The following is a 16225-nucleotide window of genomic DNA, read 5'->3' on the forward strand; positions in this document are numbered from 1 at the left end:
CAGGTGGCAGGGGTACAGCTACTGTCCAGTCACACGGCTCAAGATGAGGCCCTGTGGGCCACAGACACCCCGAACTGAAGGTCTCCTGGTGGGTCTGGCCCCTGTCCTGTTACATTACAGGACACGACCCTATTCCTGCATCTCCCGGGGTCCAGCAGCGGCAGGAGGCCTCTCACAGCACGGAGCTGACACCCCTAGGATGCCGCCAGGTCCCAGATGCAGGAACTACCTTTATCTCTCACCTGACCTCAGTCACCACCATCTGCTGGGTGCCCAGGGGCTGGGGCAGCCCAAGAAGCACTGGCCACTTCCCTTCCTCAACCTGCGCCCCTGAAGGAGCAGTTCTCTCTGCGGCTCAGAGGATGCTCAGGGCCCTGAGGTCAGGGCTGGGCTCCCTCCTGGCGCCCGAAGGGGTGGGACCTCCACTTTGGTACGAGGAGGGCCTGTTTCTTCAACTCACAAAGAATGGAGTTTTGGTTTCTCTTCCATTAACAAGAATACGTGTGACAGAAAAACTGGAAAATGCAGAAGGGTGAAGGGAAGAAAATAAAATTCACCTACAGTCCTCCCCGCAAAGATGGCTTTTCTGCCCCGTGGACCTGTGAGCGCATCGGACTCAGCCGTCGTGGGATCGTGCAGGCTGGTCTGAGGGTAGGTACCTCCACCTCCTGGAGGCTGGCTGGGCCCTGACGTGATGGCCTCTGGCCCCTGGTAGATGGCCCACGTCTGTGTTAAGGGCCAGGGTCCAGCACGATGCTGGGCACAGAGTCCAAGAGGAAGGCCCCCCGGCCTCAGCCTTGCTCAGCAGTGATGCCCGCAAACCAAGCCCCCATGGCAGCATGAGTCCCAGGGCTTGGGCCCAACTCAGATTCCAGAAGGTGCCTCCTGTCCGGCCCAAGTCTGGGCATCCAGTTCCCCAGGCCTGGCCTGCACTGTGTTTGCATGGACTCCCTTCCAGGAGCTGAGGAACGGCCCTGCCGAGAAGGCCCCAAACCACCCCCATGTCCGCTTGCTTCCTGGGCAAGAAGCGTGCTTTCCTGATGAACACGAATACTCGCCGCGGTGGCCCTCGGAGAACAAACCAGCAGAGGCCTGGACGGTGCAGCCGACTCGGAAGCTTCCGTTCTGGAAGTTTCCACTTCGTTATGATTCCGTGAATCCCCTCTTCTCCAGACACTGGGAAAAGAATCCGTGCTTCTGTTTTAAAACCAAGTGTTTTCTCGTAGTCCACACCTGGGCTCCTGACGGCCCTGAAATCGCCCCCATCTCCACGGAGCCACGTGAGCACCGAGGTCAGATTGGGGGGGCGCTCACGTGGGCCCATCACCACGGGAACCGTCCGCTGCACCAGGCCTCCAGAGGGTAAGGCAGATAGAGCTTGTCTTCCTAAATTAAAAAAGCACCCGCCTTTTCACTTAGCAGTTACCTATCTAGGAATTTATGTTACAGAGATACCCAGTGATACATGTACGCCACTGTAGCATTAATTTCAGCAGCAAAAGAACGGCACACTGCTTCGTGGCATTTCAACAAATGATGTTATGGTCACACCGTCGGCTACGAGGCAGCTGAAAGCGGCAGCCCCAGGGTGTACTGAGGAACAAAGGAGGCAAGTCCGTCTCTGCAACGCAGGCCTGCTGCGTGTGCCGTGTGATGAGCGGGGCATCTCCGGGGGCCCCCCGGGAGGTCGGTGGTGGCTGCGATGGAGTGGAGAGGAAGACTCTCAATTCTTACCTTCCACGCTTCCATACTGTTTGAATTTTGTTTGCTGGAAGCACGCATTTACACAATAAATTTAAGAAAGGATTAGGAAGGTGGGTGTCCGTGTCAAGTCTGGTCAGACCTGTCACACAGCCTCAATCTGCTCCTGTAGGAAGATCAGAAGTTCCGGAATAGCTCCAACTCGGGCCTGCGGAAGCGTGTCCTGTGCCGGCTCTCCTCTGGGGCTCCTGTCAGCAGAGGCCCTGCTGGGACAACCGGGTGTCAGGACAACTGAGGGAGCCACCCCAGCTCCAGGGCTGCACTTGCTGCTGACGTGCCACGTGTGTGGGCTAGCCACAGGCTCTGGGAGCTCACTCATGGCTTCCGTGATGTGCGGGGCGACGGGGAGCTCACTCCCACCCCACTCAGAACACAGACAGAACAAAGACGGAGGAACTCCTGACGCCACCACAGGGCTGCAAAGACAAGTCCATTTTCACGGGGCCTCCTGCCAGGTGACCCAAGAGGCCACCTCACTCCTGATGGCTCTTGTTTAGAAAAGCTTTGTCCAGTGGAACCTTCTGTGCTGATGGATATGGTCTTCATCTGCACTGTCCAAACAGGCAGCCACTGGCCCTGTGGAACTACTGAGACCTTGAGTGAGGTTTTCACTCTGACTCTTGACTGATTTGAATGTTAACTGGCCCCACGTGACCAGCAGCTCCCGTACTGGTCAGCGCAGCCCCAGAACCTAGCTCTCTGGTGCCAACGGTTAAACCTCGTGGCCCTGGACCCTCCCCTGCCCGAGCCCGGGTCCCCTCCCCCAAGCTCCCTCCCGGCCTGCTCTGCACCAGCGACACAGACCCCCCCAACCATCTCCCTCATCCCTGCGGCATGGTAATCAGGACACCTCACCCCTCAAGGCATTCACACCTCCAGGCCCCTGAGTTTCTGGATGCCCAGGGCCAGCCAGCCAGCCGGGATCTGTCCACAGTTCCCTCGAGGGTGTACCTGTGGCCCTGAAGAAATGGAGTGGGCGGCCCCCAAACCGACTGAGTCCCGGCTGGCAGGCAAGGAGGTCAAGGGCAGGCAGCCAGGGGTCAAGGGAGGAGCACAGAGCACGAGGTGTAACTAAGTGATGGGAACGCGGCCTGCTTCTCACTGGGCAACGCGGCCACAGGGGCCAAAAGCTCAATGTGAGTCAGATGAACTGGACCCCAAGCTCCACAAACAAGCTGTGACTGCAAGGGCAGTGTGGGCCGGTTCCATGAGCCACGGGAAAAGCCGAGCCGCCCGTCCACACCCGTCCTTGTACCCTCAACCACCATGGCTGTGGCGGACATGGCTCAGCGGGCAATGCGGGGCAAGTCAGAGCGACAGGCTCACTCTGCCCTCGGGAAGCGGTCCTTCACAGGCACAGCTGCAAAGCTGCTCGAAGCCAAGCCCTTACAGAAAGAGCCCACCTCCCTTTCCTGCCCCCACCCCCAGTAGACTCGGGGCCCTGACCATGGCTGCAACAGCACCGGCATCTCCGGGGAGCTGCTTAGAAACGCAGCACCTTGGGCCCCGCTGGGAACCACTGAGTCTTTATCTTAACAAGACCCCGCACGTCAAAGCCTGAGAAGCCCTGCCCTGGGGGGATCTCCACAGAGACGGTAGGGGTGGGATGGGAGGGCAGCGGCGGACAGGGGCCTGCATCCACTTCGAGGGTCCACCAACCGTGGGAAAACGGGGGAAAGCACACGGGGCACATCCAGGAAAATGAAAAACCGCAAGCATATCCCCCACATTTCCAACTCTTCAGAGTTGAAGACTGAAGCAATTCACCGCTCAGGTGTCACATCACCCGCAGGCCACCCGGCGTGGCTGCGCTCTCTTTGCGGCCTGTCCGCGTGCTACATGGCTGGCCGTGTGGCCCAGCACCCCGCCCTTTGTGATTTTCTCCCTGCAACCTCGGGGTCACGGCCCCCTGCCACATGAGTTGATCAGTACTAATTTCGGCCATCTTTCCTATTTTCTAGGGTTTGATTTCTTTTTACGTCAACTCCAATATGATACACACCTGACATTTTCACAGGGACTAAGCAGACCCTTCCAAACCTTAAACATCCTGCCTAGGATCACTGCCTTGACCTGTCCCCTCCCCGCCCTGAAGCGCAGGTGAGATGCAGTCTAGTTAGGACCACTCTCTTCCCTGACCTGCTGGCCTCGGTCCAGCACCCTACTGTAATTACAATAGTTTGGGACTGTGTTCACACATCAGACAGAACCGGCATTCCAATAGCCACTTAAAAGTCTATTCAGTATTCTTACTTATCCTTCCCTCCAGAGGGGACTTTTAAGCCCACTGAAATTTTGGCAGGAAGAATAGTAAACTACTAAGTTAACTTGGGAGTGACTATCATTTTATCTGCAATATTTAATCTTTCTTATCCTGAACCATGGTATTTTTTCTGTTCAAATTTCCTCTTATACCACCTCAGGCGAGCTGCTCTGTGGGTTCACAGAGGTCGTTAAGTTAGGTCTTCCTTCCAACAAGGTTCTTCATTACTTGCAAACTAGGACAATTTTGCCTTCCTTTCATATTATCATGTTTCTGTTTCATACCTTACTTCAATGGCCAAAGCCCTACACAGTAACGATGACCACAGGAGGCTCTAGTCTGAACACACCTGATGCACGAGAAGCCAGAGAACAGGCGGCTGTCACCTGCGTCCCCGTCTTCTGCCTCGAATGCCCTCCTCCCAGGGTCAAGTGGAGCATCACCGTGAAGACAGGGCAGCGTGCTCTCCCTCCGCCAGAGTCAGGGCTGAGGCTGAGCGCCTGGGTTTTCAAAGGGCCTGAGAGGCTGACGTGGCCTGTGGGGCAAGGTGGGCCGGTCCCTGACCCTCACACGGGACGAGTGTTGCCTGAGTAAATGTCCCCCCAAAAGTTGCGACGGAGGAAACAGCAAAGCGGATACAGCTTCACAGAGGGAAAAAACGTAGGGCCCTGCCTACCTGGCACAGATCCAAACGTTTCAAAGCCCCTAATGTACCTCACCAAGACAAATGCAATTAATTTTCCAAATCAACTAATGGCTAATCTAAGAAAGAAAGAAATCTAGACAGAAAGGAGAGAGAGAGAGAGAGAGAGAGAGAGAGGGAGGGAGGGAGGAAGAAAACATCAGACTACTGTATCAAGTGAGTGATGAATATGAAACAGGAACTCACGGGCCCAATTTCTACAGTAATCCGTATTAAAAAGATAACGGAAATTCATGTTCTACGTTATCTAATATATGTATCTGATACATAATATCTATTTTAATGTTCTATTAATGCTCCATTACATAACGGGGGTGGGGGGGGTAGCGAAGAGGGAAAACTGGGAGGCAGGGGTGTGGATGCCACTGTTTCTCAGAAACGTCATCCTACTGCTATTCATGTGACAAACATCTAGAAAAGAACAAAGCTATGCTAAAGCACCAGGTGAGGTAAGAACGCAGAACAGGCTGACAGAACACAGCCAGACTTTGAGAAAGACTGCAAGACACGGAACTGTCCTAGACTGGGTGGTGGATGGAGTCACTGCTCCTAATTCCTCACCCCTCCTCAACTCACACCTTTTCCCCGTCACTCCGCAGTCCCGCCCACTGGGGACAGTAGACTTCCTGCCCCTTGACTCAGGCTCAGTCTCATGGCTGCTCTAGCCAACAGGATGCTGGTTTGAGCAGTGCCCTTTCACAGCTCTGCCACAACCATGGGAGGGCCTCTGCCCTCGAGAGTCACTGATGCCTCGGCCAGGGCCCCAGAAGAAACACATAGAAGAGACCTATGTTCAACCTGCAGCAGGAGCTGAACCAGTTAAACTGCAGCATGCAGCAGAGCCACCAGCCGAGATAACCCCAACCAGTCAACCTCCAGCCAAGTCAACAGAAACATGAGCAGGAATAAACGACTGACACTGTGAGACCCTGAATTCTGGGATGTTTGTTATGCAGCCATGTGGCGATAGCTGACTGATACAGATGGCTTCCCCAAAGGGAATCCATAAGCCACTTAAAGACTGCTTTTCCCTCCAAAGTCATAAAGAAATCAAAGCTACTCACCAGGCTCACCTTTCTTCTTAGACTTCTTCTTCACAGGAGCTTCTTGCTTTTGTGCCTCCTGGCTCTGGACCATATCTGCATTTTTGCCCTGGATAGAAGCTGACTCTGCCTTTTTACCCTGGTTGGCAGATGCATCCACCTTTTTGCCCTGGTTGGGGGACCCTTCTGACTTTCTGCCCTGGTTCAAGGTTCCCTCTGCCTTTTTGCCTTGATTGGGGGCCCCTTCTGCTTTTTTCCCCTGGTTTGCAACACCCTCTGCCTTTGTGCCCTGATTAGCAACCGAATCTGCCTTTTTGCCCTGATTCTGGCCCCCCTCGGCTTTCCTGCCCTGGTTGGGGGCTCCCTCTGCCTTCTTCCCCTGGTTCTGGGCCCCCTCTCCCTTCTTGCCCTGGTTCTGGGGCCCCTCTGTCTTCTTGCCCTGGTTGGGGGCCCCCTCTGTCTTCTTGCCCTGGTTCTGGGCCCCCTCTGCCTTCTTGCCCTGGTTCTGGGCTCCCTCTGCCTTCTTGCCCTGGTTCTGGGCTCCCTCTGCCTTCTTGCCCTGGTTCTGGGCTCCCTCTGCCTTCTTGCCCTGGTTCTGGGCTCCCTCTGCCTTCTTGCCCTGGTTCTGGGCTCCCTCTGCCTTCTTGCCCTGGTTCTGGGCTCCCTCTGCCTTCTTGCCCTGGTTCTGGGCTCCCTCTGCCTTCTTGCCCTGGTTCTGGGCTCCCTCTGCCTTCTTGCCCTGGTTCTGGGCTCCCTCTGCCTTCTTGCCCTGGTTCTGGGCTCCCTCTGCCTTCTTGCCCTGGTTCTGGGCTCCCTCTGCCTTCTTGCCCTGGTTCTGGGCTCCCTCTGCCTTCTTGCCCTGGTTCTGGGCTCCCTCTGCCTTCTTGCCCTGGTTCTGGGCTCCCTCTGCCTTCTTGCCCTGGTTCTGGGCTCCCTCTGCCTTCTTGCCCTGGTTCTGGGCTCCCTCTGCCTTCTTGCCCTGGTTCTGGGCTCCCTCTGCCTTCTTGCCCTGGTTCTGGGCCCCCTCTGTCTTCTTGCCCTGGTTGGGGGCCCCCTCTCCCTTCTTGCCCTGGTTCTGGGCCCCCTCTGTTTTCTTGCCCTGGTTCTGGGCTCCCTCTGTCTTCTTGCCCTGGTTCTGGGCCCCCTCTGTCTTCCTGCCCTGGTTGGGGGTCCCCTCTGTCTTCTTGCCCTGGTTAGGGGCCCCCTCTGTCTTCTTGCCCTGGTTGGGGGCCCCCTCTGTCTTCTTGCCCTGGTTGGGGGCCCCCTCTGTCTTCTTGCCCTGGTTCTGGGCCCCCTCTGTCTTCTTGCCCTGGTTCTGGGCCCCTTCTCCCTTCTTGCCCTGGTTCTGGGCCCCCTCTGCCTTCCTGCCCTGGTTGGGGGCCCCCTCTCCCTTCTTGCCCTGGTTCTGGGCCCCCTCTGCCTTCTTGCCCTGCATAGCACTGGTGGCAGAGGCACTGCCCTTGGCACCCACTGGGGACACAACTACCATAGGGACCTCCTTGGGAGCGGCTTCCAAAATGGCAGCCTTTGAGGCAAGAACCTGGATGGAATTTACTACAGAACTGACTGCTGGTTCCACCTTTGCCACTTTTTTCTCCTTCTTCTTTTTGTCCTTAGGGGAAGAAGCCGGCTTCTCCTGGGGCATGGCTGGTACCGTGGCTACAGGGGGAATGACCACGGGGGACTGGACTGGGGTTGGAGCCACTGCCACTGCAGGCGCCCGCACTGCGTCCTTGGGGAGGATGGTCACATTGGGGCCTGGCTCATGGTCAGGTATCTTCCCGTTGGGTTTCTCGTCCTTTTTCTTGGTCTTTCCTTTCTTCTCCACTGTTTTCTCCTTCTTTTTCTTCTCCACTTTCTGGTGGTGCGTCTTCGCCATCTCCCTGCGCTGGTTGGCTAGAGCTTCTTCATACGACGTCTCCTTCATGGAGAACGTCGACACCAGGAAGATGCCGATGGCGGAAACAACCATGAATCCACCAAAGACCACAACCCCCAAGGTCTGGGTGTCGTAAATATCCATCCTGGCTTGCTTTCCTTTCACCTGCCAAATACATACATGTCAATTATTTTTTGTAGAAACTGAGGTATTCAACAAGCGCCAACCCCACCCCTAACACCTGACTTACGGTTTCACTAATTCTTCAGACTGATAAAGTGAAGGAAGAAACAAACTTAGGCCATCTCCGACGTCACCCATTCTCCCCACCCCCTTCAGAAGTGAGCAACTCTTACATAAGATATTCCATTAGTGCTGGGACATACGAAGCCGTGGAGAGACAGCAGCGAGGAGCTCTATAATCAGGGCACATAACACCCAGGAGACTCAGATGCCATGCTCCCAGTTCACGATGTTCCCCACGGCAGGGGTCAAAGATGCACATGAGCACAAGTTCCGGCCAGGTGTGAGACAACTGGGAGTAGTGAGGACTGTGGCAAACTGCCCCACTACATTAGGGCCAGGTGACACCCAGCCACAGCTGATTACTGTAGACATGCGGGCACCGTGTTGAGAGATCTTTTGCTTTCTCACATTAGGACAGAAATTTTTTTTTGCTTAACGTGAAGGTGACTGATTTTAAAAATACCATGTGAGTCAAACCAAACACGGCTGCCGGCTCACAGCCACAGCGTCCAGGCCAGCAGGCCCTCGCGAGCCACCTGACTCTGCTGCCTCCATTTCCTCCAGTGCTGATAAACACAACTACCCAGGGCCAAAGATGAGAACCCATGCATTACAATCCAGAAAGGTGATCAAAAGTTGGTGAGGAAAAATGGCCTTTAACCAGTGATGGCTCCGAAGAGCTATGCAACCTGCAAGCTTGCACATTAGGAAAGAGGAAATACCAGTCTTGGGAAACCGACCAAGTAAGACTCCAGGTTTGGAATTTCACATCCAGAGGCTACAAAGAGGGAGGAGGACAGTGTCACCAGGTCCACTCCTCGCCCTGGGGAGGGGACCCTTTGCCTGATGACAAACTCCGAATCAAGAGGATGAACCACCCCTTCTTGCTGGCTGGGGACCAAAGTCCACAGGGTCAGAGGTGGCCAGGTCCACACCCATCAGCTGTCAGCCGGGCTAAATCTGACTTCAGTGAGAAACTCCAACAGGTTCATTTCTTGGATACATTCAACTTTTATCAACTAATTTTGATGCTACTACAATCATATTCCAGTCCCCTGAACTGGGGAGTGAGAAACAGCTCCCCCAGGAGGACCAGCAGTGGACCTGAGAAGGGAACGCAATGGTGAGGTGGGGGAGGAAGGCAGCGAGGGGGAGAGCTGAACGGTCCCCGGGTCCCCAGAGCACAGTTTCTCCGTCTTTCTACAGAACCCTTGCGGGAAGAGGGTGGAACGCGCTCTGCTCTCCACGGTGGTAAGTCCCTCAGCTGCGGCTGTGACACTTACTTCACCCAGACTGTCGCCGGGCTTGCAGCTCCAGGTCAAGCTCCACATTCCACTCCTCAGGCCCGAGGTGGACTCCTGGGGCAGCGGGTTCTGACCCCGGGCCATGGGTTCTGGCAGCGAGATACACAGCCAGGGCCCCTCACACATGACAGTCAGGAGAGGTCACCCCACACGAGCCCTTCGGGATCCTCGCAGCCAAGTGTGCAAAAGGCCTGGAGGGGGGTCCCGTGGGTGGGAGGACAGGGACAAGAAGCTGGAACGTTCCAGGCCCTGTTCTAACCCCGCTGCTTGGAGGGCGTCGACCAACTGAAACTCCGGGTCCTCACAAGCACCCCTCAGAACTTCGCCAACATGGACACGTTTCAGGTACAAAGCAACACCATAATCACTATAGCCATCCTATTCAGATGACAAAAACCCTTTGACCTTCTGTACAGCACAGGGAACTCTACTCAATGCTCTGTAATGACCTACATGGAAAAAGAATCTGAAAAAGAATGGATACAAAACTCCTTTGAAACACCCCTTCTCCAGAAGCAGCACCACACCAGGGGCCCGGGTCACCCTGGCTGAGGGTCCGTAAACCCCGGGTGGCGTCCCCAACAAGCCCTGGAGGTCGGGTCCCCTGGAGCCCCAGGGCCACCACCCCCACGATGGGCGCCTGCCCCCCACCGTGGGCTCTGCAGATGTGTGGTTTGGTTAGAAAAGCACGGTTGAAAAGTCAGCTTTGACTCTCAAGTTAGGCAAACACGGGATACAAAAATATATTCTCTGTCAGGGGCAGAGTGGAGAAAAGCCAGCTGGGAGAGCATTTCCCTCCAAAGTGGACAGACGGATATCTGAGTCCATCACAGATGTGTCTTCCCAGCTTTGCAGGACCGCTGCTCCAGAAAGAAATTGCATCCCCACCACTAACTCCTGAGTACGAGTTTCTTTGAAAGCACGCTTTCACAGGAAGATGAAAAGCCCTAGATTTGTGGTAACTCAGTGAAACAGTGAAGGCTCAGGACACATCACCATCACCACGGACAGCCAAGAAGTCGAGGTGGAAGCCGCCTTCCCGCTGCCCCGCAGAGTCAGCTCCTGCTCGAGGGGCGGGAGTACCACCCGTGCTCACAGGCACAGCAAAACCAGCGATGCCTCAAGGACACTCTCAAGGTCAGCCTTCAAGGTCGGCCTTCTGGCACTTCGCTTCTGAAATCCCCACCATGGTAAAAGGCCCCCAGCGGGAATCTCCCGCAGGGTTTTCCCAAGGGCCGTGCCCAGAAGGGCAAAGAATCCGGCCAACCGTGCCACTGCCTATGTGGGCTGACCACAAAGAACCTGCACTCCATCAATCCCGGAAACCTCTATGAGATGTGCACTCTTATTTACTGTGGCCAGTCCGCTTAGAGTGCAAAGCAGAAAGGTGAAGGCCTGCCAGGGCAGGGGGCAGAAGACTCCCCCGAGGCTCGGGGACCGCTCCCAGCCTTGGCCGGCTGACACGCCCTGGGCCACCTCGGGGCTCCTCAGAGAATGGCTTTCCTCTGCTCCTGGGAGTAAGGACTCGGGAACACAAGTTAAGTGGACGCCCCAGGCACGGACTACATTTGCTGATTCGTGTGGCCCGACCTGGCTTGTCCAATCTGGCCAGTTCAGTCCAACTTGGCAATGGGGATTTAGGGACGTTTTGCGAAAAGGGCCCTCAACAGCACCCCTGGGGCGGGGTCTCATCACTTTCCAGCTGCTCCTCGGGGGCCATGTGTGGGCACTTGGAGAAGCCACGGCAGGGGAGCGAGATGAAGCCTCCCAACTGAGCCCAAGCCCCATTTCCTGGGCGGTAGGTGACTTACCAGGAAGGCACAATCTAAAACACAATGACAATAAAATGGAGACACTGGCAGATGCGGCTGCATCAGGATCACTGTCTCCTTGTTTTTGTAAATATTATGAAATATTTCAAATATACGGAAGATTAAGAAAAATATCGTGAACGTCCATTTACCTACCACCCAGGTTCAGCAAATCCAAACATCTTTCCCCATTTACTTTAGATACATATAAGTAGTATCTCATCCTTCTCTCCAGAGAGAACCAATACTCAGAATGCCACCACTTCCACACGCGTGCGTGTGTGCTTACACATGTCCAGCACCGCTACGGTGAGGGCTGTGTGAGACACCACTGCGGGCATCACCTGGCAGCATTTCATCCTCTAGGACACACCGCAGGGCCCAGGGCTGCTCCCCCAGGGCAGTGCTGCGAGCCCCGCCCTCTGCGGCCCGCACCATCTCCTCCTGCACTCACACCAGGATGCAGCCCCATGTGCCTCCCATGGTGAGCTGCCCTTCATGCTGCTTCCACGACGTTGTCTGCTCATACCCTTGGCCCATTTTCTAAAGGGTTGTCTTCTTCCCTCATTTGTAGGTGCCCTTTACACATTTGGATATTAACCATTTGTATCCAAGTCTGCGGTTTCTTTTTCAACCAATTTTGTTTGAAAAATTGTTTCACTGTTTTGTTTTACAGTGTTTTCTTGTTTCATTGCTACCACCCCAGAGTCAAAGACAACCTGTTTCCTTTTTCTTTTTTTAAGGAAAAATCTGTTGCTATCCTTTAAATCTAAATAATTAGTTGTGTTGGAGAAAGGCAACGCATTCCTAGGGGTCAAAACGCAAAAGGAACAAAGGGGTTGATACTGAGTGAAAACCTCCCTTACACCCCTGACTCTCAGCCACCCAGGTTCCAACCACTGGGAGAGAAGTGCTTTCACTGTTTATTTCCTTCTACAAACTTCGGAACACTTTTCATAGCTGGGTTTCTAATCACCTGGGATCTACTCTGGCATAGGAAAGGAAACAGGGTCAGCTTCCCCCACGGCTTAAGTTACCCAGCGCCCCTTCCGGACTGGTCCATCCCCGCCACCCCCCGACTTTTACAGCCCCCTCTGTCCCATCTGGTTTGCAGTACACGTGGATCCCTCACTGGACTCACACTTTGTTCCACCTAAATGTTATTTACGCCCTGCGTCAATACTACATTTTGGTCTATGCATCCCTTCCAAAAATTCTATTGGAACTTTTATTTGAAACACTGAATTTACAGGTGAACATGGGGAGAGCCGATGCTGTATACTATGGGAGCTGTCGGTGAATGGAGCGTGTAGCACTCCACTTATTTCAATGTTCTTTTATACTTGCAGGGAGCTTTTATGATCTTCTCTATAGAAGTCTTACACATTTTTTTGTTGTTGTTAAGGTTATTGCTATTTTTAAATGTACTAGAAAAAGATATCTTTTTCTTTTTCTAGCTACAGACAACCAGCAAAGTTATTCATTTTTGAGTGTCGTTTACCCAAATATTAAGCTAAACTCTCATCAAATCCAGGAGTTTGTGGATTCTCTTCAAGAAAAATCACCTATGAAAAGAGAGTAATTTCTTGCTTTCTAATCCACACCATCGCTTCTCTCTCATCTCACAGAGCCGGCTCCAGGCTCGCTGGTCTCACGGCCAAGTCTCCACTTCTGATCCTTCACTGTTAGATGCTGTGTTGACTGTAGGCTTTTGGTAGAAACCTTTGATCAGGTTAAGTTATCTTGTGTTCCTAGTTACCTTTCCTTTTTTAATAGGGTATATTAGCAAATGCTTTCTCTTTACCACTTGACATTTAATCCGAATTGGATTGAATTAAAAGAATATATTCTAATGTTAACTCACAGGTGGTTCTGATGGTGTAAACACTTCTTGACGGTGGGTCTTTTCTTTTCTAATCCCTCACTAGATTTGGTCTGTTCACATTTTTATGTGGGATTCGGGTGGCTTGTGTGTCAAGCGGGGGAAGTCAGAGCTCATTCTCAGACTGTTCTCACGCAGTCTTGGTAGCAAGGTCACTTCAGTCCCGTAAGATGAGCTACAGAGCATCTCTTTTCCTCCATCCTTTGTAGGTTCACAAGAACTTGCCTGTAAAACTGTCAGAATCTGGTTTTTCGAGATCTCTTCTTAGAGGGGGGAGAGTGGGTAGAGAGCTGATTTTTCTTTAACTGAAGTACAGTTGCTGTATATTATGTAAGTTACAGGTATACAATAGTCACAATTTTGAAAGGTTTTTAAAGTATAAACCTACTCCATTTATAGTTATTATAAAATATTGGCTATACTCCCCATGTTGTACAATAGGCCCTTGTAGCTTATTTTATATCTAATAGTTTGTGCCTCTTAATCTCCTACCCCTCTCTTGCCCCTCCCTGCTTCCCTCTCCCCACTGGCAACCACTAGTTTGTTCTCTATACTGTGAATCTGCTTCTTTTTTGTTATATTCACTAGTTTGTTGTATTTTTTAGATTCCACATATAAGTGACATCATACAGTATTTTTCTTTCTCTGTCTGACTTATTTCACTTCGCACAATACCTTCTAGGTTCACCCATGTTGTTGCAAATGGCAAAATTTCATTCTTTTTTATGGTTGAGTAGTATTCCATCATATACATATATATATATATATAAATATATATGCAATATATATATCATATCTTCTTTTATCCATTCATCTGTCGATGGACATTTAGGTTGTTTCCATGTCTTGGCTGTTATAAATAGTGCTGCTATGAACACTGGGGTGCATGTATATTTCTGAATTAGTGTTTTTGTTTTTTTCAGATATATACTCAGGAGTAGGAGTGCTGGGTCATACGGTAGTTCTATTTTTAGTTTTTTGAGGAACCTCCACACTGTTCTGTTTTCCACAGTGGCTGCACTAATTTACATTCCCACCAACAGTATATGAAGGTTTCCTTTGGCAGAGAGCTGATTTTTAATTGCTATTTCAATTTCAATGATGATTCCAGAACCAGCTTTTGGGTTTGTGATCCAATCTATATAATTAATTTTCATTATTCCTTCCTCCAACTTCCATTGGTTTATACTGTTCTAACTTCTTGACATGAACACTCCGTGATCATGGATTTATCAGTTTCTCCTGGAAATCTGTTGATTTGTGCTTTATTTGGAGGGCATCTTATTAGGTGAATATAAGATCAGAATTGTTACATCTTTCTGATAAAGTGCCTACTATTTTTTCCTTTATGATAAAGTGATCTTTTTTTTGGAGGTACGTGGGCCTCTTACTGCTGTGGCCTCTCCTGTTGCAGAACACAGGCTCCGGACGCGCAGGCTCAGCGGCCGTGGCTCACGGGCCTAGCTGCTCCGTGGCATGTGGGATCTTCCCGGATCGGGGCACGAACCCGTGTCCCCTGCATCGGCAGGTGGACTCTCAACCACTGCGTCACCAGGGAAGCCCCTAAAGTGATCCTCTTTATCCCTAACAATGATCTTTTTTTTTTCCACTTCATTCTGATTGTATGTCTGAATACACTACTATGTGTAAAATAGACAGCTAGTGGGAACCTGCTGCATAGCACAGGGAGCTCAGCTCGGTGCTCTGTGATGACCTAGATGGATGGGATGGGGGGGATATATGTATATATATAGCTGATTCACTTTGTTGTCCAGCAGAAACTAACACAACATTGTAAGGCAATTATACTCCAGTTTAAAAAAAAGAGTTATGCCAATTTTGGGGGGGTTAATATTGGCCTAGAATCATTTTCTGTTCTCCACATGCAACCTTTCTGGGTTCGGATGTTCTAAGTGCAGCTCTTTAAAAACAGCATATAGCTGGATTTTATTTTCAGACCAGCGTGGCAATTTGTTTTCTTAACTGGTACGGTTAGTCCACCAACATCTACTGTGATTGCCTATGTATCTGGACTCATTTATACCCTTATTTTGTTACTCCTATTTACAATACTTTTTCTTTGCTTATTCCCCCTTTATTTATTTATTTATTTATTTGCATTCCACTGGACATCTTTTCCTCTGTGTTTGAAAGTTACTCTTCTGTTCTTGTGTGTGTCTGCGTGCAAGCGCTCTTTTAAAAAACTGTAATTAATGGGCTTCTCTGGTGGCGCCGTGGTTGAGAATCTGCCTGCCAACGCAGGGGACACGGGTTCGAGCCCTGGTCCGGAGTAATTAAAATGTCTTTTCCCCTTACGTTCTCCTAACATACACACCTGACACTTCCCAGGAGCCTTGGTGCTCCACCCGCTTCTCCCTCACACATACCTGGGCGACCTGCCGGTGCTTGGAGTTCCAGACACTCGTGTTAAATTACCCAAATGGTTCCCAATCTGTTGCTGGCCACTGCTTCGTGCACCTCACGCCTTCTTTTGAGTCTCCCCAAAGCACATCCTCCACTACCTGCTTCAGCAACGATCTCCTCTTGATAAACATCTGCAGTCCTCACAGCCCTGGAAGGATTTCTTTCCTTCACCCTCGCTCTGCATGAATGGATTAACTGGGTCCAGAGTTCCGTGCTGACAGTTATTTTCTCTCACCACTTTGAAGATATTATTTTATCTGTCTTCTGGCTTTTTTGGTTGGCAGCTGTGGCAGGGTGTGTGCTTACTATGGAAAAACATGTTGTGGGGCTGTCATTCCTTTGTAATACCTTTTAAAAATACCTCCTCGCTTTTAAGATCCATCTTTGGGGTTCCAAGCCTTTACCAATGCCTTTAGATGTGTTATTTATTTTTATTATCTGAGGCTCACTGTGCTTTCTCATGTTTTTCACCAGTTCTGGAAAGCCCTTGGCCACTTAGTTCTTTGGAGATTTCCTTGCTCCTGTTTCTTTGTGGTAGAAGTCCTAACTAGACCTCAATCTCTCTGTGCTACCACTCGGACATACGCTCCACTTCGCCAACTGTCTCTTCAGCTGAATCTAACCAGTTCTATAATCAGTCCTTTGAGTTATTCTATTTCTTTTCAAGTTCGCCTTGTTTTTTCCCTGGTGTTATCTTTTCCCATTAATGTTTTCCACTACCTACTTTTATACCTCTGACAGTGACTCTGGCAGGAATTTATTAAGTTGCAACCCTGTCTGGGCTGAATTTCAGGCTTGTCTCTAAAGAGCTATTTTATCTTTGCTTCAACGAAGCCTTCAGAGAAGGCGGCAGGTAGGGACACATTTTTAGATGCAGCAGCTCCTGTTAAATATTCCCAGGAGACTCTG

The 16225-nt window shown here is 51.5% G+C and overlaps 1 protein-coding gene across 2 annotated transcripts in view; it reads right to left on the reverse strand.

Moving 5' to 3' along the window:
* Positions 1 to 7875, reverse strand: part of RRBP1 (ribosome binding protein 1) — a 38147-nt gene extending 30272 nt beyond the window's left edge. The window contains exon 1 of one of the 2 annotated variants that reach the window (XM_024753714.1): positions 5792 to 7875. In XM_024753714.1, the coding sequence (XP_024609482.1) occupies positions 5792 to 7793 (2002 nt within the window). In that variant the 5' untranslated portion in view covers positions 7794 to 7875. The remainder of the gene's footprint in view (positions 1 to 5791) is intronic. The other variant, XM_024753713.1, reaches the window with a different exon arrangement.
* Positions 7876 to 16225: the final 8350 nt, after the last annotated feature.

The sequence above is a fragment of the Neophocaena asiaeorientalis genome, unplaced genomic scaffold (genome assembly GCF_003031525.2).
Source record: "Neophocaena asiaeorientalis asiaeorientalis breed wild unplaced genomic scaffold, Neophocaena_asiaeorientalis_V1.1 scaffold302, whole genome shotgun sequence".
NCBI lineage: Eukaryota > Metazoa > Chordata > Mammalia > Artiodactyla > Phocoenidae > Neophocaena > Neophocaena asiaeorientalis.